The 25,287-nt window shown below is 33.9% G+C and overlaps 1 protein-coding gene across 3 annotated transcripts; it reads right to left on the reverse strand.

The window, feature by feature from the left end:
- Nucleotides 1–6,070: 6,070 nt before the first annotated feature.
- On the reverse strand, nucleotides 6,071–22,823 carry LOC149475698 (uncharacterized). Of its 3 annotated transcripts, XM_089712955.1 has the most exons (10): nucleotides 22,738–22,819; nucleotides 22,407–22,607; nucleotides 20,288–20,361; nucleotides 15,268–15,366; nucleotides 12,014–12,145; nucleotides 11,602–11,676; nucleotides 10,751–10,827; nucleotides 10,214–10,295; nucleotides 8,774–8,933; nucleotides 6,072–8,255 (listed from the first exon to the last, which is right to left on the reverse strand). In XM_089712955.1, the coding sequence occupies exons 3-9, from the start codon at nucleotides 20,357–20,359 to the stop codon at nucleotides 8,796–8,798; spliced, it is 675 nt and encodes a 224-aa protein (XP_089569081.1). In that variant the 5' UTR covers nucleotides 20,360–20,361; nucleotides 22,407–22,607; nucleotides 22,738–22,819; the 3' UTR covers nucleotides 6,072–8,255; nucleotides 8,774–8,795. The 3 variants fall into 3 exon arrangements, with proteins under 3 accessions (XP_089569082.1, XP_089569081.1, XP_089569079.1); XM_089712953.1 differs by having other exon boundaries at nucleotides 22,407–22,823; XM_089712956.1 differs by lacking the exon at nucleotides 20,288–20,361 and having other exon boundaries at nucleotides 6,071–8,255; nucleotides 22,407–22,823.
- Between the last annotated feature and the right edge of the window lie 2,464 nt (nucleotides 22,824–25,287).

The following is a 25,287-nucleotide window of genomic DNA, read 5'->3' on the forward strand; positions in this document are numbered from 1 at the left end:
ATAACATATTTCAATAAAATATAATATTCAGTAACCGCCATGACTATTCCTAGGTTTGATGACTATTCCAATTACGCAAAAACTCAAATAAACTAGAAATGTAGAATTCAGCGCCATCTAGCGGGATATTGGCTGGGAACAGATCGTTGCAATCACCTTAAAATATTAATTTTAATGCCATTATAATATTAATTATTTATTGTATATTAACGGTCTTGCTAATAAAATGTTACCCATTCGCTTTGCAATGGATTAGTTATTGCAATAACCTGTCTTGTTTATATGATTGACGTTTCATGTGAGCAAGAGCAGGACACAGATATGGTAGAAAATGGTAGAAATTTATCCATTGTTTAACTTTTTGTTAGTAAGGCTGTTAGTTTTTTTTCTGTACCTATTATGATGTGCCATAAATTCATTTATTTTTCCGAATTTATTAAGAGGCTTTTTTAAAAACAAATTTAAATATATTAGTTGTTATATCACTACATAGTATAAAACAAAGTCGCTTTCCCTGTCCCTATGTCCCTATGTCCCTATGTCCCTTTGTACGCTTAAATCTTTGAAACTACGCAATGGATTTTGATGCGGTTTTTTTTAATAGATAGAGTGATTCAAGAGGAAGGTTTATATGTATAATAAGATCCATTAAGTAGTGGAGAAGTACAGTTATTTTTGAGGTTTCTAATGTGATGTCGTAAAAAATTACATTTATTCCGCTTACATTGCAAACGCAGGCTGAACCCTACGAGTTTTATCAAAATAATGTACTAAGTATTATACACATTGAAAAGGTCTACAGAAAAGTCCGCGATGGTATATGTCTATCTCTTATGGATAACCCACAATAACTTTTTTTTGTCATTTACTTTTTACGACAAATAATGGCTAATTTTCGAAGCGATTTTAACCAATACAGCATTAATCCTTAACCAATTAAATACCATGGATACATTGTTCATTTAATATAGATCCATATGGCCCTTTACACCGTATGATTTAAGTGAATATTTTCGAAGATATTACAGATTTAAAAATTGCGGGACGTAGCGTTTGCGGCCGCCCGGCTATGTAGGTATTTTATACCCGTGCGATGCCGGAGCGGGCCGCTATATTTTTATACCTATACAACGTTCACAATTATTTTTCTGTAGTGTATTTAGTATCAGCATTGCACCCGTGCGAAGCCGGGGCGGGTCGCTAGTTTTGTATTAAAATGGATGTGTTATGTTGGAATGAATAACAGACGGAATTTTATAACTTTCATAATGTTAATACATTTTATATTGAATATAAAACTTAATAAAAGACTTAATAATATATTTGTTTTATTTTTACCGAGATTTAATAAAAACTTTAAGCAATTATTAACTTTTCCGCCCGTGTTTTCAAAGTAGAACCCGCATAGTTCCCGTTTCGGTGGGATTTCCGGGATAAAACCTATCCTATGTGTTAATCCAAGTTACCCTCTATATGTGTGCTAAATTTCATTTTAATCGGTTCAGTAGTATTTGCGAAATGATGAACAACAATTATGTGAAAGAGTAACAAACATACATGCATATTCTCAAAACTTTCGCATTTATAATTAAGCATTAAGTAGGATAGATGGCGCTGGACTACTATAGATGCATGCATCCGCCCATAGAAATCTAAATAACAAGACACTAGAAGTCGTAACCGCGCGTGACCTTGTCGCCACTCAGGTGACTTTCACACCACCAGTGTGTTCGTCACTGTTCAGTTGCTCTGGAGACTTATGTGTGTAAACATGGTGTGTTTCAGCATTTCCCATTGCGGAAATTCTTCCACAAGTTGTAATTATACTAATAAAGGAATAATATTTCATCGGTAAATATTTTTTTTTAGAAATAATGCCGTTTTTCCTTAAAATTATAGAATATTTACAAGTATTACGAGTGTCACCATAGTAATCGAAATAACAATGAATGACACAGTCGACCATTCTTATTATCACGTTTAACACAAATTTCAACCTTATTTCTATGAGTTTATGTTCAAAGTTATCTATTGAAAATTGACAACCTCTGTTGTAGAAAAGCCGAATTTTTCGTATTGGAGCAAAAATAAACAAAACGTCTCATATACTTAGGGATGTTATTCTAAAATAAACCGTAAATTCGTGCGTTAGGATACATATTCAAAAGCTTAATTTAATATTTAAGTTAGTTTTCACTAAAATCAAGCTGTCCAATAAAAGGCATATAGTTTACTTGTGTGTACTGTTTAGCTATCGGTTTAAATGTGTTGATTTTGGCGACAGCGGTTTTCATACGAATTATGACATTATAGCACTTCTATGTGTCTTGTTATTTAGATTTCTATGCATCCGCCCCTTACCTCACTTAAGGGACTTCACTTTTAGTTAGGAAGCTAGATAGTAATATAAGTTACGCTAAACCGCAGTAAAACATCTCATGCCTTTGGAAAGATCCATTATGAAGCGCATTTGATACACTTCGAAATTTATAAATTTCAATAGATGGCGCTATATTAAAATGATGCATGTATGATAATTACTGCTAATTTTATTGACGGTGCTATAGTCCTTTTCAGCTATGATCAGCTGCTATGATGATTCCTGTGACACTTCATCGTGTTCCGAATTACGTATTTTATGTTTAAAACGTCAAAATAATTTTAGTGCATAATATTTTTATTTTATGGCGGCATTATTACCAAAAATATAAAAATGAAACATCTTAAGCTTATAAATAAAAAACAGTATTGTTTAGGTAGTTTAATATAATGAAAAATAAAATAAAATAACACAAAAATACCAACGCAATTCGTGTACATGAAATGGATCGTTGAAAAATCATAGAGTTGGAAAATCATATAATCGGCGCCCATCTTGTGATCGTTTGTCAATCGAGTCAATCGTCTGTACGAGTGCGTCAGCCTTGTATACAAGTTGCATTTTTATGTTGATACTTTACGTGGTATTCTGTTATTGTTACTAATTGTTATGGTTGACTTTTTGTTGCTGTTGTTTGCTAAGTTTCCTTAGTTAATTGTTGGCGAAATGCCGAAAAAACAAATTTTGGTACTTTATTCAAATCGATTTCATTTCCATATAAAATATTATCGATTATCGGAAACAATTGATATGATTTCAGTAAAGACATCTCTACACGTGTCAAAAATCGATGTGTCACAGAAATCATCATAAAGCATCTACAGACGCTCCGATTTGGTTGGTGCCAACCATATTGGAACCGAAATGGCAACCATTCCAACATTGCTACAGATTGTCCGACGGTTGGCCTTCCAGCTGTCAGTTGACCATCACTACATAGTATAAAACAAAGTCGCTTTCTCTGTCCCTATGTCCCTATGTCCCTTTGTACGCTTAAATCTTTGAAACTACGCAACGGATTTTGATGCAGTTTTTTTAATAGATAGAGTGATTCAAGAGGAAAGTTTATATGTATAATAAAATCCATTAAATAGTGGAGAAGTACTGTTATTTTTGAGGTTTCTAATGTGATTTCGTAAATAATTACATTTTTTCCGCTTACATTGCAAACGCAGGCTGAACCCTACGAGTTTTATCAAAATAATGTACTTACTAAGATAAATGAATAACAAATAAATAATCTATTTGCGTAATCTTTGTTACTTAAGTCCCACAAACAGGGAAAGTCTTTATATAGTTCCAGTAATTTTATTATTATGTCACGTTCGGTGACCGTAACTCCCTCGGCGTTCATGTTGACGTCCTACACCGGCGGCGTTGGCGAATGCGAATGAGCCAATTACCTATATTACTCTATGGAATGAGCCGATTTGGTCGGAACAAAGCTTCCAAACGTTCCAATTTGGTCGGATCGGATAGGAAGTTGGTTTGGTCGGTATCGCCGGCGCATCCGACCACGTCAAACCAATATTAATAATAATTATGTCGGACCGACCGCTCTCTTCACTTTCCGATTTGGTCGTGGTCGGATGGTTGGCACCAACCGAATCGGAGCGTCTGTAGATGCTATTAGGTGGAAAGGACTATAGCTGTTGTAATGGCTGTCGTGACGAGATTTGTAATTTATTAAGTAAAATTGTGATCACGCAATTTGTAGTGTAATAATTAAATTAATAAAGATTGTATACAAATAAAATACTTTTTAAAGTGAAACTTTTATTACATCGTCTCAAACTTTTTGGTCTGTGTAGCGCATGTCGCGTGTATCGCGGCTGCCGAGTAGGTATACCTACTCGGCAGCCGACCGACACGCGACATGCGCTACACAAAGCAGTGTTCGGAACCGTTCGAACAGTTTCACTTTTACCGTGGTTTCATAAAACCACACAACATTTTTTTTGTAAATTAAATTTCAGTTGCTTACCTAAGTACTTTATGTACATCTTTCCCACCCTTTTTGTGTTAAAAAAAGCATTAATTTGCATACATGTCAATATATTTTATAGTTTTTTGGTAAATTTTTCAATTACTCGATTAAGATTTTTTTAACGTTCTTGTATTAAGTCTGTTTTTAACAAGTGTGTGTTTGTTTTTTTGTGAAATAATTTTTTCATTTGTATAATTGCGCCATCTAGCGGCAATGAAACAACTGATACAACCTATATTAAACGAGTGTTTTTCTTATTGTAATTAACAAATATTTTTCTAATATACTCATGTTTTAATTATTGTATCCTTTTTTTTAATAGCAAACCTAGAATTCCTAGACTGTTTTAGTCTGCTATAAGACGGCAAGGTATTATCTGCTACTTTTGACTGCATCATAATAAAAATGTCTTTGAACTACGTATTAGTTATTTAGTAATCATTTAATAAGGCGCAAGCAAGAAAACTATCGCCAAAATATTCGTATCGTCACGTCGGAAGCATGACGTTATTATGACATATAAAATTAGTTCCTTTTACGCACGACATTCAAATTCCCATCCAAGAGAGATTTAGGCGCGGGTCAAACACAAGCGGCGCGGGCGCGGGCGTGCCATAAGCGCACCTCTTGAATCTGTTTTGCACCACGTCCTTCTTATACATTTTGTATGAAAGAATTTTGGACAGGCGTCGAGACGGCACGCCACGGTTGTGCCACGGTTGCGCCGCCTTTCCAAAATTATTTCATACAAAATGCCAATAGCGCACCCGATGCACGCCGGCAGCGCGCCCGATGCGCGCCCGAGGCGCGCCCGCAGTGCGCCCGATGCGCGCCGCGCCGCTTGTATATGTCCCGCGCCTTAGAGAATAATGACGATACCACAGAATACATAATAGTAGCTAAACGCTACAGAACGGACACTCTCCGCCTCCCGCCAAAGTTAAACACTTACCTCACCCCGCACGATCAGGCTAAAAATCACAAAAAATGGTACGCATTTTTCTGCATCGTTTTTCGTAGAAAATGGTTAGGTATGGTGCTGTTTACGGATGTATTTCATCAGAAAAACGCGAATTTTTTTTTACGCTAGTCACAAATGTGCCAACCATAAAGCGTTAACACACACATTTGCAGTCTCTACAGTGTGACTGTCAAAACGATAATTTTGTATGGAGTGTCCTACTCCATTGAAAAGTTACATTTGGGGTTGCATTTTTTAGAGGACTCAATTTTATTTTTTTGATGTGTAGGGGGGGTCAGTATGAAGCTATCAGCAAGTTTGTGGGGTCGCCACCCTTGTCCCACGGCCGCCATCTTGAAAATAGCGGTTGATATGGTTTTTACGATATATCTCTTAAACTATTTATTTGATGAAAAACATTGAGTAACATTATTTGTTGCAAATTATATTCTCTACAACTTTGGTCCAGTAACTTTTAGTCGTAGAACTATAAATAAAAAAGTTATAAGTGAAAATGTTCAGAAATTAGAGATACATTATATTTTTCAATAAAACTTTTTTTTATAATTTTACGAAGAAATGATATCAGACCATTTTTGTAGATTGTTTTTCGAGGAACAACTTTTATTTACAAGTGAGTACTAATTTTCAGTACTCTGATCTATACAGTATACTTATATTATGTGTGTAAATAATAATTTGTCATCAGTAATTGTTTTTTTTTGTTATTATAATATTTTTAATAATTAATTTTGCAATATCATTAATAATTAATTATTGAATCTTTTCCCCACCACCCAGGAGATAGAGTCTGGAAGCGCGTTTTTTTTACGTCGAAAAGCAGGGCTGAAATGTTCTGCAGTGTGCTTCCATTGTTGTGGAGTCTGGGAAAAGAGCCAATAGCCAATATTATATTATGTATAGTTACTACTGAAAAATAGTACTCACTTCTGAGCGCTGTAAAACCTTAGCTTTTGACGTAATGAAAAAATGTTGTAGGTAAAAGTTGTTCCTCGAAAAACAATCTACAAAAATGGTCTGATATCATTTCTTCGTAAAATTATAAAAAAAAGTTTTATTGAAAAATATAAACATCTCTAATTTCTGAACATTTTCGCTTATAACTTTTTTATTTATAGTTCTACGACAAAAAGTTACTGGACCAAAGTTGTAGAGAATTTAATTTGCAACAAATAATGTTAACGATATTTTTTTATCAAATAAATAGTTTAAGAGATATATCGTAAAAACCATTCCAACCGCTATTTTCAAGATGGCGGCCGTGGGACAAGGGTGGCGACCCCACAAACTTGGTTTTAGCTTCACACTGAACCCCCCTACATATCAAAAAAACAAAATTGCGTCCTCTAAAAAACGCAAGGTTAGGCCTAAAAAATGTAACATTTCAATGAACTATCCGGGGTGTGACGATACGCATCATTTTACGATAGTTTTCGTGCTTTCTGTGGCATTACACTCCACAGAAATTTTTTGATTCTCTAAGATACAAATTACCTTAAATTATCTACTAAACATACATATACTCACATTTTTAATAGGAGTAGGGAAAAAGACATTAAAATAAAAACAAAATTTGAATACACGTAATATATTATTTATTATTTTTACAGCACTTAAAAACTAGAATACCTACAGATTGACCGCATCTTTGGTACAATGATTAACATTTGAGCGTTTATAATAAATGAAATCCCGCAAGAAATTACGCGACTTCACTTATATTCGAGTAATAGCAAATTATTTGTAGGTATTTAATTATCTTTTATTTATCTTTTAATATAAGCTTATAAAAAAGTAGAAAACCTATTTAAATCTACACTATTCGGGATGACGTAAGAGAAAAAAAAATGGCAAAAAGTAAATATTTGTAGCAACAGGAATGAAAAAACTGTCACATGGTGTACATTTTCTGGAATTAAATAAAAAAATCCATAACTTCAAAAATTTCGGCTTGACGTCGATTTCTGGGACACCCTAGAGCTATATCTATTTATTTCACTATTCATGTTGTTTTCGAGGAGTAGTGTTGCCCTACTCCTTGAAAAAGCTTGTTTGTTTTTATAAAATTTTATGTTTATCTGTTAGTTAGGGCACTTAGGGCTGAGAAAAGGTCATAAACTATTAACCTACCAATATTATAAATGCGAAAGTTTGTGAGGATGTGAGTGTGTGTTTGTTACTCTTTCACGCAAATTCTACTGAACCGATTACCATAAAATTTAGCACACATATAGAGGATAACTTAATTGGATTAACACATAGGATAGGTTTTATCCCGGAAATCCCACGGGAACGGGAACTATGCGGGTTTTCCTTTGAAAACGCGGGCGAAGCCGCGGGCGGAATTCTAGTACATATTAAATTAACACGTTTTTATTAGCTTCACATGTTTATGTAGGTATAGCCGGATACCTTTAAACTCGATTTAGACCCACTTTAAACTGTCAGATTGAATAGATACTTTGTACACTTATCAAGGATCGCTGACAATACAAAAATCTCATGAGTTTATCTTAATCTATACTAATATTATAAAGAGGAAAGGTTTGTAATTATGTATGGTTTTCACGCATAAACTACTGGACCGATTTCAATGCAATTTAGCACACATATAGAGGGTAACTTGGATTAACACATAGGCTAGGTTTTATCCCGGAAATCCCACGGGAACGGGAGATACGCAGTCTTTTCTTTGAAAACGCGGGCGCAGCCGTGGGCGGAAAGCTAGTATAGCATATTTTTATAGATAAACCGTAATTTTTAGGATAAAGCAGAAGCCAGTAGTTATGTCTGTTTGTCCATCCAGCCAATCCTGGCTCTGCCCAAAACGACCATCATAACATCGTCGGGTTGTTCTGTGACGTCACTCGGCGTTACGCGCCCTCGCCGCCATTTTTTGTTTTCAGCTGTTAAAAAAATATGTTACTTATTAATTTATATTATATTAAATTATTAGTTACATTTAAATTTGTTTGTGTGTCTGTTACGTTTAAAGAATCTACCTACTGCTTGGGAAAGGGGACGGGACAGTTTTTATACAATAAAAATAGGATAAAAAGTATGTAAATAATAAGAGATGATAATTTTTATGAATTCCACGGAAATAAAATAATTAAAAACTCAAAAAAAAAAAATTTCATGTAAACGTACACATATTTTCAGTAAAATAAATCTATACTATAAAGCTGAAGAGTTTGTTTGTTTGAACGCACTAATCTCAGGAACTACTGGTATTTGAAAAATTCTTTCGATGCTTGATAGCCCATTTGTCGAGGAAGGCTATATTATATCATCACGTTAAGACCAACAGGAGCGGAGCATTGCGGGTAAAACCGCAGGGCGCATCTAGTGAAGTAATATTTAAGATGAAAATAAAAAATATCTTAAAATACTTCAAAAAATCTCGCTAGATGGCGTTACTAACCGCCAGACTGGCGCTGTAAGCGCTAGGTGTGCGAGCGGGACGCACTGCTCGCCCGCCGCAGGAGAGAGAGAGACGACAATAGTATGTGCGTCGCTGCTATGGTTCCGTAGATATAAGTTTCGTATCTATGTAAAAATTCGGTTATGGACTGTTTGCAGTTCTGAAAGAAACACATTTTAAATATTTAAATAAAACAAAACCAAAACCAAACCAAAACCAAAACATAGAACAATGGCTTTCCGCGGCAGTTTCAAGTACTGTGCAACAAAATGTTGGAACGACATTCCTCCGCCCATACGCAACATTTGTTGTAAATCAAGATTCAAAACTGTCTATCGAGACTACCTTCTAGGAATACAAAAATCAGTTCCATAATTTTGATATATTTATTTATTTTTTCTTAGTTTATTTTTGTTCATTTGCACAGTCTTTCCGCCGTAAGGCGTAAGCCCACAGAGTTATCTACACCTTCTGTGGAATGCTTGTTGGTTCCTGAAGTTTATTATTATTTCTTATATTGTGTATTTCCCTTTCATTTGTGTACCTATATGTTTATTGATATTGTATACTATAATTTTATAAATATTTAACCTTTATCTCCCTTGCTATCCATTTATTTAAGTTTATTTTAATTTTCTGCCCTCAAGAGGCATTGGCAGAATATCAGCGTCCGGGTTTCTTTAAAAAACTCAGACATTTATGCTGAGCCAAGGCCTGTTCGTAGAACGCAGTGCACATTAACGGTTTAATTGTTATACTTTTAATATTTCTGTGTGTATGAGTGTTTTCTGTATTGTTTACTGTTTTTTATCTTTTGTGTTTTATTTGTAAGTGTGATTGTGTTCTATGAATAAACGTTTTATCTATCTATCTATCTATCTAAATATACATTAGACAGTTTACCTATAATAAAAAAAAATGTGTGCGTGTACTAGTGTACCTACACACGTAAGAAGTGAAACTTCTTTATTTTTCAAAAAATAATTTACTATATGTAACTTTACAGAAATACGTCAATCACGCGTGGTAGGGATAAAAACAAGATGGCGCGTAACGAAAAAATGTTACACTAAATTTTTTTCCAACCCCGATAAAGAAGTTTCACTTCAAGAAGATAACATCAGGTGGGATCTGCAATTAGGTGCAGATAAATACAATCAATACGCCTTAAATAAATAGTGATGCAAAAAAATAATAATATTTTATTACAATATGGGTCCTCTTCACAATGGGCAGCGTTGGCCCATCAAATGATCGTCGATGTTGGCCGCCATTACGGCGATTATGAATAATTTACAATGTCTGTGTGATTGCCACTACTCGCCCAACGATGCCCATTGAAAATTTCAACACATAATAAATGAACGTAGCCAATAAATCTAAATAAAATTTCATCAAAGTGTAGAGACGAATTATTTTAACCGAAGAAATAATACGCACCTTTTCAAAAAAAATCTCTTGAGTACAATTTTTGATGTAATTAGCACCGCAGCAGGACCATGGTGGATTCTTTTCCGTCATTCTAAAACATTAAAACATAAAAATTTTGAAAATATTGAATAAATTTTGGAAAATATTATGATCGATCAGTAAGTAATTTACAAAAGTTAGGACAAGATATTTTTTGGAAGTATATTTTAATATTAAAATATTCTGTGGTTCATTATATTGCTCAGAAAATGCTTGCTATGAAATCATGAATACGACTATATTTTTAACCGACTTCAAAAGAGGAAGGAGACACGATTCTATTCCGAATTCACATAATAATAACATGAAGGTAACAGTAATTTTTCTCTAAATAATAATAGGCACTTCTTAAGTCTTAACATCTTATAACTTTTGACTTATCAAATCTTGGTAAGAAATTTTACGAGTATAATTAATAATTTTTCTTATTAGAAAAAGAAAGGTGCAAAATTTCTTTAGACGAATGACGATAGATTCTTAAAGATAGAAAAAGAAAGAATAACATACGAGTTATTACGATCACAGCAGTGTAAAGCCAAGCGTAACCCGTGGGCCAACTGACCGTCTTTTTCTTCGACTCCTTTCTGGAAAAAAAAATATTCTAAATCTATTTTGATTACCTAAAAGTAATCATTAAATTTAACTAAGTTTTACATTTAATTTTACTGCAAATAAGTTTTACTGAACTTTTAATAACTAACTGCGCTCCGCGGTTTCACCTGCATGGCTCCTGTAGTTTCTGAGATTAGCGCGTTCAAACAAACAAACAAACTCTTCAGCTTTATAATATTAGTATACATTACCAAAGCTTATAAAATACACCTACGCAAATGGAGCTGACAGTAAGTTGAACGGCGCCGTTTATAAAAGTGACTATTATTCACTTCAACTAATAGTCAGCGTTAATTAAAGCGGGCTACTTACACACCTGCCGCAAGGATAATCTCGGTTTTGCACGGCAGTCGGAGCAATTAAAAAGTCAAAAAGGTCAATTTAAAAATTGCCCCTGCTTGTCCATATACATCACAATTAAGGAGACAATCAACGGTGCAATTCCAATAATGCCCTTGAGGCAGGTACGTGAGTAGCTGTCGCGGAAGAATTCCAACAAATACCCGCGGCCCCATCATTAAAGCGGCTCGACGGAACACAGTGGGGTTTTAGTCGGTAAGAATCCGACATAACCCACGGCTCCTTCCCCGGGGGCCGTGGGTATCTTTGGAAGATTTCCCCACTATAAAAAAAAAAAAAAAGGTACGTGAGTAGCCGGCCTTAGAACATTGTGCTACTGTCTAGGCCTTTTTAAATTGCAAGAGTATTTTTATGTATAAAAATTATAAGTTTATTTTTGAACTTGCCTCAAGAATATTAGAAGTAAAATAGAAGAATAACGCACACTCCAACAGCATTACAAGTAGAATCAACGCAGCGTACTGTAATAAAAAATGTTTTATTTAATGTTTTTAAAAATATGATTTTAAATGATTTATTATAACAACATATAAAATACTTACTGTGCCGTGCGGTTTTACCTGCGGACGATCCCAATAATCGAGTTTAGAATTTTTGTCTGTTTGTCTGTATGAATAAATGAACGAATTTTGCATCAATATTACAGACAGGTCGGGTCAACATATTGGCTATAATATGATATTATATCATCATGGTAAAGACCTGACGACCTGACCTGAGTTAAGCGCAGCGTGGATAAAACCGCGGGGCACAGCTAGTAAGAAAATAAGTGAAGTACTATATTATTATTGTACTTACCATAAACAACAGAAACTGTGAGCAATATATTGACCCATAGAGGCCCATGACTGAAATGAATAAGAAGAACAGGCTCAGAAGAGATACGCCGATACCAAGCTGTACTGTCAGGAAGTCTTGTGTGAAAATCGCCTGAAAACAAATTATTTCGTTTACTTTTCCATAGTTTTGATTATGTTGAAAGAACATATCTATACTATTAATTATTAAATAATAATGATTATTATCTATACTAATATTATAAAGCTAAAGAATTTGTTGGTTTGAACGCACTAATCTCAGGAAAAACTGGTCCCATTTGAAAAATTCTGTCTCCCATGATGTACACAAGCGAAGCCGCGGACGGAAGCTAGTATTTCAATATTGAAGTGTCATGTCAATAATTAGGTCATTCGGATCGATGCTATTGCGTGTGATCGTAAATACTTTATAGACTTGTCAAACAATTTTGTGTCCATTAGCCTATTTGTATGATAACTGTAATTTCGGGGTAATTATTTTAAATGTAATTTTGTGTCTTCGTAAGTTGATGACATGAATATTATAGACTGTAGCTGTCCCGGAAAATGTTGTCCTGCCTTACGCTTATCACTTAGGGGTTTAAATAGTTGGCCGATTCTGAAGTCTACCCGATATGCATAGAATTTTATGAGAATCGGTCCAGCCGTTTTGAAGGAGTATGGTAACTTACATTGTGAAACCATAATTTTATATACACAGGGTGTCCCAAGAAGTAGTGATATGCTGAAGCTGGGAGGTAGGAACTAGAGGGCTATCCGAATCACCCCCATGTATGTTATGCGATTTTTCGGATTTTCGGAGTTGTGACTTTTTTTTTTAATTTTCACCTATTAGTACGATGAGATTTTGATTTATTGTGACGTGAATTATTACTGTAAACGCTTATTACATTATTTTGTATAAAAAAACATGGTTTGGTCGATGGTCCCCAAAAAAAAAGGTGCCATTTCTGACATTGTCTTTTCATCCAAATTGGTTCAATTGTGTAGCCGTTAAGAAGAGACAGACAGACAGATAGCATATCGCATTTTAAATATTAGTTAGGATGAATGTTTCGTTTTCTATGAAAAACCGGCCAAGGGCGGGTCGGATTCGCGCACGAAGGTTTCCGTACTATTCCGTACTACCTTAATATTTAACTTTTTTTAAATTTTTAGTATTTGTTTTTAGTATTTAGCGGCAACGGAAATTCATCATTTTTGAAAATTTCAGCTTTCTAGCTATCACTGTTTATGAGATACAGCCTGGAGACTGACAGACAGACAACGAAGTCTCAGTAATAGGGTCCCGTTTTTCCCTTTCGGTACGGAACCCTAAAAAAAACTGTCTCGTTCATACGTCGATATTGAATACAAACGCTTGTAACTGAGCCCGTGGGAACCGCGCGGGGCGACGTGACCCGGTCACGTACTGCATTGTTTAAACTTTATCACTGATATCGATTTGGTATTATACTCTTTGCATGGGATTGCTTGTATTGTTTGTTTTTTATGTTTTATCTGTATGTCTGATAATATAGATTGTATAAAATATCAACGGTTGAATTAATTAATGTTGAATTTGATATTTTTGGTTTCATGGCATTCAAATGCACTTAAATATAAATTTATAAAGAACAGAAAATTATGTGTCTTATGGTATAACAAATTTTAAAATATCGGGATTCGAACCCCAATTTCATTCACGCCATTCTTTTCACGCCAATTGCATTTTGCATTATAGTCCATTCTAGTGATTATATTCATTGTAGTCTGTCTACTGATAATAATAATTAATTAAATTCCAACACGTTGAAAAGTTTTACGTAATCCTACTTGAAAGAATTTCGTTCAATTAATCATTCATAAATAGATTCCAAATGTAGGTTACTGGTATTGACATAGATTGGTTATTAGGTACTAGGTATTGATAGCAGAAAGCTACCTTTTCATGGGCGTAGCTAGCCATAGGCTCAGGGTGGGGCAAAAAAAAATGTAACTAGCAACTTTATCCTAAGTCTAGTCCCGGTTAATTTTTAGGGCTTCGAAGTTCGAACCTTAAAAGGAAAAAAAACGAATTCTTGAAGCAAATTTTCACACATTTCGACATTTGAAAGGGAATCAAAACCTAAAGGGTTCGCAATTTCAAGACTGTGTTCACGGGAAGTACGAAAGATGTATTTTATTGATTAATCCAATATTTTAAGTGTTATAAGCCAAAAACGATAAAACAGTTCATTAAATGGGCCATAAATAGTAAACGGTACATTTTACAAAAAAGTTTACAAGGAATAAAAGATGCGAAATTTTACTTTCTACAAAAAAGTCATAATAACTTTTGCCTTTAAGTGGATAGTTTTCGAGATATCGGCCAAAAACACACAAACGAAAAATAAAAGGATTACGTTTGTTAACGCGTATGGGTCGCATCGTGCGCAAGTTTTTTGTTTAGATCGCATTTTTTTTGTGTGACGACTTTCGAGAGTGAATTGTCTTACGGATACTAAGTTTTTTAGTCAGTAGGTACTTAGATAATTTAATTTATTTTTTTAGATTTGGTTAGGTACTTTCCAGGCCAGAGCCAGGGTGGGGCAAGTGCCCCACCCTGCCCCACCGTGGCTACGCCCATGTACCTTTTAACTGTAAACAACCAAAATATTGCCAGTTTGCACAGTTATTTATTTATTTTATTTATAACACTTTACTTTGCTAGTTAATACTAAACAAATTAGTTATAATATGTACCTACGTCGATTTATTTTTACACGACTGTGAGGAGAGGTTATGTTTTTAGGGTTCCGTATCGAAAGGGTAAAACGGGACCCTATTACTGAGACTTCGTTGTCTGTCTGTCCGTCTGTCTGTCTGTATAAACCGTTATAGCTAGAAAATGTAATTTGAAGTAATAAATTGAAATTTAGATGTATTGCCGTAGCCGCTATAACAACAAATACTAAAAATTAAAAAAAAAAATATATTAAGGTGGTCCCCATAAAATAAATATGATTTTCTATTAAAGATACGTACGGAACCCTTCGTGCGCGAGTCCGACTCGCACTTGGCCGTTTTTCGATTACATGTATGTAGCATGTAGGTACCTATATTTATTTGTCCGAGTCTGTCTGAGTATTATCAAAAGATTGGTGACGAACTTAGGTGACGTATTATGTACGTTTAAAAAAGGATATCGTATTATGTAGAAAAGAAAGAAGAAAGAAAGAATGTAGGTAATCTATAAAATAAGAATTATCTTACCTTTATTCCAGAATTTCCCATTACTTGTATGACGTATGCCAAAGTTTTAGAAGACACAATAATCCACAAGCCCACTGCGAAGGATACTAAGCTCAGCATCTGAAATATTACTAAATTGATATTATCTGTAATTATATAAAGATGAGTTTGTTTGTTTGAACGCGCTAATCTCAGGAACTATTAGACCGATTTTAATCATTCTTTCACCGTTGGATATGTACGTGATCCGTGAATACTATGGGAAATAATTTATTGTAATTTGTTTTCTATAAAAGGTGTAATATTGCCTACTTAAAGAGTTTCATTATTATTGCACGCCTCATAAGCGAAGCGTTGAGGTGGGTACTACTGTCACTTCGCGCAAAACATCTGATTTTTCAAACTTAAAATGTCTTTATGTATCATACTTTGCACTTGTAAGATAATACATACACACACATATTAAGAAAAAACACTATTTTTAACGTTCATGATATTTTTGATGTCATTTTTGTTATTTAAACTAGTTAAAAAACAGTTTAAAAAAGTTCTGTCTTGGACGTCCGTGTGTCTGTATGTGCGGATCCTTTTTCTTGTTAACACGATAGCGACCGAAATACTTTACTAATCGAGTCTTTTGCACGCCTCATAAGCGAAGCGTTGAGATGGGTACTACTGTCGCTTCGCGCAAAACATCTGATTTTTCAAACTTAAAATGTCTTTATGTATCATACATTGCACTTGTAAGATAATACATACACACACATATTAAGAAAAAACACTATTTTTAACATTCATGATATTTTTGATGTCATTTTTGTTATTTAAACTAGTTAAAAAACAGTTTAAAAAAGTTCTGTCTTGGACGTCCGTGTGTCTGTATGTGCGGATCCTTTTTCTTGTTAACACGATAGCGACCGAAATACTTTACTAATCGAGTCTTTTTTTTTCTCTTACGCTTGAGTATGCTCAGGAATAGAACCCTTTCATTTTTCAGGGTCTGATTCGATGTGGTTTAATTGTTATTAAATAAACAAAAATAATAATTAATAAATAATTATTAAAAAAAATTATGAGGCGTGCACTTTTGGATTTTCCAAATTATTTTTTTCTCTTACGCTTGAGTATGCTCAGGAATAGAACCCTTTCATTTTTCAGGGTCTGATTCGATGTGGTTTAATTGTTATTAAATAAACAAAAATAATAATGAATAAATATTTATTAAAAAAAATTATGAGGCGTGCACTTTTGGATTTTCCAAATTATTTTAACAGTATCCTTTTACAAACAAACTAAAAATTACACGAATTGGAATTATTATCCATACTAATATTATAAATGCGAAAGTAACTCGACATCCCTGAAAACTTCAGACCCATCGCGCTATTAAATATCTTATCGAAAATTCTTGAGAAGATAGTTAACAGAAGACTACTTAACTACCTAGATAAACAAAATCTTATTAGTGACAGGCAATTCGGATTCAGAAAGGGTAAATCGACGGAAGACGCTGCCATGCTGCTAACTAACTCAGTGGCCTCGCATATACAAAATGGTGAACAAGCTTTGGCGGTATTCATCGACCTAGCCAAAGCGTTCGATACCATATCGCCGAGTCTGCTCATAAAAAAGTTAGAATCAGTCGGAATAAGGGGCCTTGCGCTTGACTGGTTCTCTAGCTATTTGACTAACCGCAAACAATATGTAAAAATAGACGGGATAGCGAGTGAGGTCTTACCAATTAAATTTGGCGTACCGCAGGGCAGCATACTCGGTCCCACCTTATTTACCCTGTACATAAACGAAATAGTAAACTTACCCCTAAATAGTGCTCAAATAATATCCTACGCAGACGACACAGCCATTATATTCCATTCTAATGGATGGGATGAGGTGTACAAACTCGCAGAATCTGGACTCCAAACTTTAGCTAAAGCTCTTGATAGAAATCTCCTAACTTTAAATATAAAAAAAACTAAATTAATTGCTTTTTCCAAAACACAGGCATTGTAACCAAATCAAAATCTCCAAGTTAAATTTCATACGTGCAATAATCCTGAATTAAACAACTGTGACCAAAACTGTACTATAGTGGAACGTGTAAAAACTATAAGATATCTCGGAATCATACTGGACGAAAACTTATCATTCAAATCTCACATAGAAACATTTAATTTATTTATTTATTTAATTATTTATTGCACACACAAAAGAAATAGAGACACATAAAGTACAGCTAATAGGAAATAATGTGTACAAACGGTGGCCTTATCGCTAGGTAGCGATCTCTTCCAGGCTTCCAGGCCAGAAACATTGTCTTCGCGAACTAGAAAACTCATTTATGTAATGAAAAAACTGCGAGATTGTACTCCTCTTCCAATTCTCACCTCCGTATTTCACGCGCTCTGTCAATCTATTCTGCAATATGGCATATCTGTTTGGGGGGGTGCAGGAATAACTAACTTCATCACTGTGGAGAGAGCGCAAAGAGCCGTCATAAAGGTGATGCTGAGAAAACCCTTCCGCTTCCCAACAGCTGACCTGTATAGCGAGTTCGCAGTCCTAAGGGTCAGGCAGCTCTTCGTTCTCAAGGCTGTGTTAACCACTCACAGAACCTTAAAAATAAGAAAGGACTTTAAAAAACTCACCTCAAGGCGTACATTCTCACTGCCAAGTGCCATGTCCTCGTGCATCCTCCCTTTTAGCTAAACGATGTCCAAAATTTTTGTTTCCTCGGATATACAATAGTGTCAACAAGCATTGTAACATAACACTACTATCGAACTACACATGCAAGAAGGTCATAAAGAAATGGTTACATACGCTGTCTTTTGAAGAAACCGAACAATTACTAAAAGGACCACTGAGCTGACACACACTATAACATGCCTTCACTCACAAACAATGACACACACACACAAAGACACACTCACTCACACACACACACACACACACACACACACACACGTAAACACACACATACAAACACACACACACTCTATCACGAACACGCGTGCTGCAAACCGCAAAATAATGTACTTTGTTTTTCTTTTATTTTTTATTAATTGTATTAACGTCCATTACATTAGATTATTTACCTACTTGTTAACTTTCTACTGTCCATAACATATGTAATATGTATATAACCAAGAAGCGCAACTCAGGGTCCCAAGACACAAGTATTTCACTTAGTTTGGGACCCACTGTCGTACATTAATTGTAAAACATATAATGGACAAATAAATTTATTTCATTTCATTTCAACTCTGTCTGTCTGTTACTCAATCACGCCGCATGAAATTTGGTATAGAGATATTTTGGTACTCGAGAAAGGACATAGGCTACTTTTTACCCCGGGAAATAGGATAGGTTTTATCCCGGAAATCCCACGGGAACGGGAACTATGCGGGTTTTTCTTTGACTGCGTGGGCGAAGCCGCGGGTGGAAAGCTAGTTTCATATAATATACAAGTATGTATGTTTCATATCGTTTTATGTTCATGTCCTTGTAACATAAGACCTTCACAAATATGTACAGACCGGAATTATTTATCTGAAGGACGAATATGGAAGGCTATGTATAATTTTAGAATTGAATTTACTGAGAAATTTTTTATAAACACTAGAATATTTGTAACATGATTATATATAGGTAATGACTTTCGCCTGTGCCACGCAATACCTACACGAAATGTCTGAAAATTAAAATATGATAAATATAGAGTATAATATATACGTTTGTTTGTATAAACGCGCTAATCTCAGGAACTACTGGGCCGATTTATAAAATTCATTCGGTGTTAGATAGCCTATTTATCGAGGAAGGCTTATATTATTAGGCTATACATATGTCATCACTTTTATATGTTCTGTGGTCATCACGCTAAAACCAATAGGAGCGGAGCAATTCGGGTAAAACCGCGAGGCACAGCTAGTTAATTTAATGTTAGTAAACATAATACATATTATCATCATAATACCTTGGGGAAATTTTTAAACTCATAGTCACGCCCATATTAAGAGAAAGCTAAAATATATTATCTACCTATGCTTTTCTTTCGACTATTATTACATGAATATTTAGTTTCAGCGTGATGAAAAAGTTTGAAACACGAACCATTTTCATGTAAGCTTTGTTTACTCTCTACTAGGCTTTTGAAGTTAAAGTGGGTTGACTACATATTATGCCTTTAAAAGTTTTTGCTGTCTGGAACATGCAATGTTGAACTACAATAGGAATATAGGGGAAAATTGAGAACGTAATTGTTGATATTATATTTCAGGATTATATTGGAAAAATTAAAATTAAAAATTAACAAGAAAGATTTATCGTAGTTAATATGCTAGTAACATTATAAACTTGAAATGTGAGAATAGATGCATGTTTGTTCCTCTTTCACGCGAAAAGCACAGGACGGATTTCGATGACACATTGCAGTGATGTAGCTTATGTACCAGATAAACACATAAGCTATGGAAATACTTGCTTTTGCTCGCGAGTGAAACCGCGTTGCATAGCTAGTCTATATATACATATAAGAAAATCGTAGAAAAGTCAAAACTGTACATTGAACATTTTTTTTTAAATAGTAGTTAGGGCGTGATCTACAACAGATACCGAGGCCAATAGTATGCTTTTTAGAATTTTTGTCTGTTTGTCTGTACCTATGTAGGCATGTCTGGGATAAACTCAAAAACTACTGCATCGATTTATTTCAAATTTACGGTAAAAAAATAGCTTGAGACCTGAGGAAGGACATAGAATAGATTTCATCCCCGAAATCTCACGGGAACAGTAACTATGCAGGTTTTTCTTTGACTACGCAGCGCGGGCGAAGCCGCGGGCGGAGATAGTATATATTTAAATTCCGTAAAACAACTCACAGTGTATGTAACTATCAACGAAATGGTACGAACCGAAATTTAGATATCGACATTCATGAAAAATGTATAAACTTGGCTTGACACGCTGCCGCGTGTCTAGATTAATAAATATACATAAATTTTAAATGCAATAAAATTATATACAACTTTTAACTAACCATTGTAATGAAATTTACAAGAAAAATCAGGAACCCAGCAACCTTTGATGCTTTGCTGCTACCATGCGCCATGCCTGCAAGATAATTTCAATTTTGAAAAATTAGGCAATCAATCAATTTTTTAAAGTCATATGATGCAAAATTCTATTGATCAAAATTCATAGTAATATATTAGTAAACAGGTACATTCTAGAAACACTTCTTTATTAATCTATACTAATATTATAAAGCTGAAGAGTTTGTTTGTTTGTTTGAACGCGCTAATCTCAGGAACTACTGGTCCGATTTGAAAAATTATTTCGGTGTTAGAGAGCCCATTTATCGAGGAAGGCTATATATCATCACGCTAAGACCAACAGGAGCGGAGCAAAGCGGGTGAAACCGCGGGGAACAGCTAGTTTGGTATAAATATAGTTACAGGATCAGAAGGAGGCTACTTTGACATACATATTTGAATAAACTCTGAAACATTTAAAAATATAGAGTATGGAAGCTTTTGTGCTACGTCTTCTCCACGAGAGAAGCCACGGGGCAAAACTAGCATCAATATGTCGCCCTACAAACTCGAACATGATTTTAATCTACTGCATTGTCTATAGTCTATAGCCATTGAAAAACATAAATTGTCTACGAACAGCTAGTAGTTAGTACGTGTGTTTGAAATTATGTTTCAGCTTATCTCCCTCAGAGTATATATATATACTACTATTGTAATATATACTCTAAGTTATCTCCTATATACTTTGAATAGCACGTTTAGACTATTGAAAAGTAATAGTAATTACTAATCACATGATATAAAACAAGTCCCTTTCTCTGTTCCTATGCTTGAATTTTTAAAATAAGCAACGGATTTTGATGCGTTTTTTTCATAGAAATCTAAATAACAAGACACTAGAAGTCGTAAACGCGCGTGACCTTGTCGCCACTCAGGTGACTTTCACATCACCAGCTGTGCCACCAGTGTGTTCGTCACAGTTCAGTTGCTCTGGAGACGTATGTGTGTAAACATGGTGTGTTTCAGCATTTCCCATTGCGGAAATTCTTCCACAAGTTGTAATTATACTAATAAAGGAATAATATTTCATCGGTAAATATTTTTTTTTAGAAATAATGCCGTTTTTCCTTAAAATTATAGAATATTTACAAGTATTACGAGTGTCACCATAGTAATCGAAATAACAATGAATGACACAGTCGAGCATTCTTATTATCACGTTTAACACAAATTTCAACCTTATTGGAGCAAAAAGAAACAAAACGTCTCATATACTTAGGGATGTTATTCTAAAATAAACCGTAAATTCGTGCGTTAGGATACATATTAAAAAGCTTAATTTAATATTTAAGTTAGTTTTCACTAAAATCAAGCTGTCCAATAAAAGGCATAGTTTACTTGTGTGTACTGTTTAGCTATCGGTTTAAATGTGTTGATTTTGGCGACAGCGGTTTTCTACGAATTATGACATTATAGCACTTCTATGTGTCTTGTTATTTAGATTTCTATGGTTTTTTTAATAGATATCTAATAGTGATTCTCGAATCACTTTTCAATCAAAATATCATTGATACATTTGGTATGTTTATCCACATAAATGTTAGTAATCGTAGTAAAAATGAAAATAAATATAAAACAGTCTTTCGAATACACATGTTTTTAAAGCCTCCTTTTTGAAGGCGGTTAAATAATGACAAATAACACAAATTGTATAGCTTAGTAAATCGAGCCTTTCAGAATTGAATATTACATGCATAATTATATAATTAGCTTATTACCGATAGCAAAGAACGTATTCCCCTTTTGTTTTTGAATATTTAATGGCGGTCTTTTATGGAAATTGCAGGAAGTTATATGCAGAAAGGATTACCTATTCTTTTCGTAATAATAAATAGTTTGTCAGTAGGTACATTTGTGGAGATGTTAGTTACAAGTAAAAGTAATCTATAGAACTACTACCTAATTGATTATAAATAAATCACGCACAAGATAATATCGTATCTAATTATTATAATAAAAAATTACAACAGAAACTTTTCTTAATAAGTAATAATTAAAATTTTCCTTCCCATATTTAAAGTTAAGTAATAATAATTCCCATAAATTGTTATATCAACTTACCTATAAATTTTATTCTTCATCCAACATTATCCTAAAATTCACTGCTTGTTACTTGGTACTTATTAATTATTATAAAAAAATTAACAAACTTATTAATAATCTTACATTTAATGAAAAGGTCATGAAATATTAGTGTTAAAAATTGTTAAAAAATGACCACTGAACTTTTCCTTTCATTAAACTATTGAGCTTTTTCATTCACTGTTAAAATGACTAATTTAAATAATTCTAATTTCAAAATTATTTATATTATTGGCAACACGATACACCAGTTATTAAAAAAAAAACTTGAAGTAAAAATTAAAAAAAAAACAACAGTTTGGCTGTGTACCAAAAAGCCTTTGCCTATTTAAAAACAAAACGGCTATTGCGCGGGAAACCGACGATGCCTACGTCAAACACGACTTATTTCTTTCATGTTTCGTTCATAACTAAAGCACAAAGGGCTTGGGGCTATTAAAATAAATGCAAGCTAATTGAAAATTCCCATGAATGAATTATGCAATGTCGTTGACATGGTATGAGCCTACTAGTCCGGGATACATCGCCCATTTTTGCAAGTGATTACTATCAAGCTAATTTTTCGTGAGTAGCTTTATTTTGATGAGATGCCCAATAATTTCATGTACGAAACTCTCGATTGTGGTAGCTTACAGAGGTAACAAGGATAAAAAATTTTGATTTGACGGTTCTCAAATATTTATTACGCAATTTGTAGGACAATATGTCTGTTGAATTATATGAGTATTAAATAAGTGAAAATAAAAAAAATCTGCTGGTTAGTAATCATTTATGATGACTTCGTTATCGATACACATTGGAAAGGGGGACTCTTTGATCAAACCATAGATTTTGTAGGACAAATATTTTTTCGAATAATTTAGATAATTATCTTTAGGTTGAACAAAAAAAAACATTCAGTTAGTAATTAATATTTGAGAACCATCAAATCAAAATATTTTATCCTTGTTTCCTCTGGTAGCTACCACAATCGAGAGTTTAGTACATGAAATTATTGGGCATCTCATCAAAATAAAGCTACTCACGAAAAATTAGCTTGATAGTAATCACTTGCAAAAATGGGCGATGTATCCCGGACTATACTTGAAAATGGGTCAACGAAATTATTTACCTGCATTGGGAATTGGGATTGAAATAATTTATAAAACGGTAAGTACTATGCATACGTAGAAATTAGAAGTTACTATGTATTTAGTATTTTAAACAATTTAACACTAATTTTAAGTTTTTCTATAAGTATATTTTTTTGTAATTTGAAACTGAAATTCAGCTATAAAACAAAAATTAAAATTAAACCAAGCTGTGGTTGACTGTTTGATCGATACAATATAAATATTATCGAAATAATGTTTCATGTTTGAAGAAAATTTTAAATTTTATTAAAATTAAGTGTTTGTTTGAATGCGCTAATCTCAATCCGATTTGAAAATTTCTTTCAGTGTGTGATGGTCCATTTGTCGAGTCTATTGGCTAGGTAATCATCACGCTAAGTCCAATAGAAGCGGAGCAATGCGGGTAAAACCGCAGGGCACAGCTACTACCATAGTATACTATGCTACTAAGTACTACTGAATAAATTGCGTCTATAATTTCGAAATGTTTCATATTGGTTTCATATCATTGCTCGAGATAGATTTTTTTTATGACGTCGCGAAGGCTGCAATTACTATTTACGTGTTCTCGTTTTGTTATTGTTGAAGTCAAACTTCTTTATCGGGGTTGGAAAAAAAGTTAGTGTAACATTTTTTCGTTACGCTTGATATTTTTCTTATCCCTACCACGCGTGATTCGACGTATTTCTGTAAAGTTGCATATATAGTAAATTATTTTTTGAAAAATAAGGTCAAAGAAGTTTCACTTCTTACGTGTGTACACTAGTACACGCACACATTTTTTTATATGAAAAAATTTATATACAAAGTTAACTTTAAACCGTGATAGTAACTTGTTTTTTGAGGAGCAAACTTATTTAGGAACGTTAAGCATTTTTTGGTAGGGGAAAAATTTTATAGACTCCCGATAAAAATTATAATAATAATATTGAATATCTACAGTAAAGTCTATGACTGGCTTACTTATTTGTTAATTATTTCTTATAACAACTACCTACCTTAACTATTTATGAATGAATGCTTTTATCTTAAACATTTATAAATGAATCACAATGTAATTATTTACAAACATATTATTTACCTACTTTTTACCTAACGGGATTACCCGTCTCCGAAGATGTGCTAAATACGTATACATATAATAATTAATAATATTATCGTACGCAAGCTCAGGGTAACCCGTTCGTAAGGTCATTACCAGGAATGTTGCTATGTGTTAAAATTTAGCCTTGAATTGGGAAATTTATATAACATACATACCGTGCTCCGCGGTTATACCCACAGTGCTCAGCTCCTGTTGGTCTAGCGTAATGATGAATAGCCAGCAATTAAAATAAGTAGGTAGTTGTATAATAATTCCTTGTCAAAGCATATTATATACTAGCTGCGCTCCGCGGATTCACCCGCGTGATTCCGCTTCTGTTAGTCTTAGCGTGATATGTCCTTCCTCGATAAATGGGCTATCCAACACCGAACGAATTTTTCAAATGGGACCAGTAGTTCCCGAGATTAGCGCGTTCAATCAAACAAACTTAGTTTTATAATATTAGAATAGATATAGATTTTAGCTTGAAATAACCTTCACTTAGACTAGTACTACAAGCCAATAGTAAAGTTTTATTAGTAACAAAAATCGTAGTAAAACCAATACATAATATTCTAAAGAAATAGCATTTCACACTTCGTGACGTCATCGGTAACACAGTTGCAAATTTGTTCTTATAAATAAGGAAAACTAAACTCTAAGC

This window comes from Colias philodice, chromosome 29, assembly GCF_061535455.1.
Source record: "Colias philodice isolate Cphi_HAF_F1 chromosome 29, ilColPhil1 Martin Lab GWU primary, whole genome shotgun sequence".
Classification (NCBI taxonomy): Eukaryota; Metazoa; Arthropoda; class Insecta; order Lepidoptera; family Pieridae; genus Colias; species Colias philodice.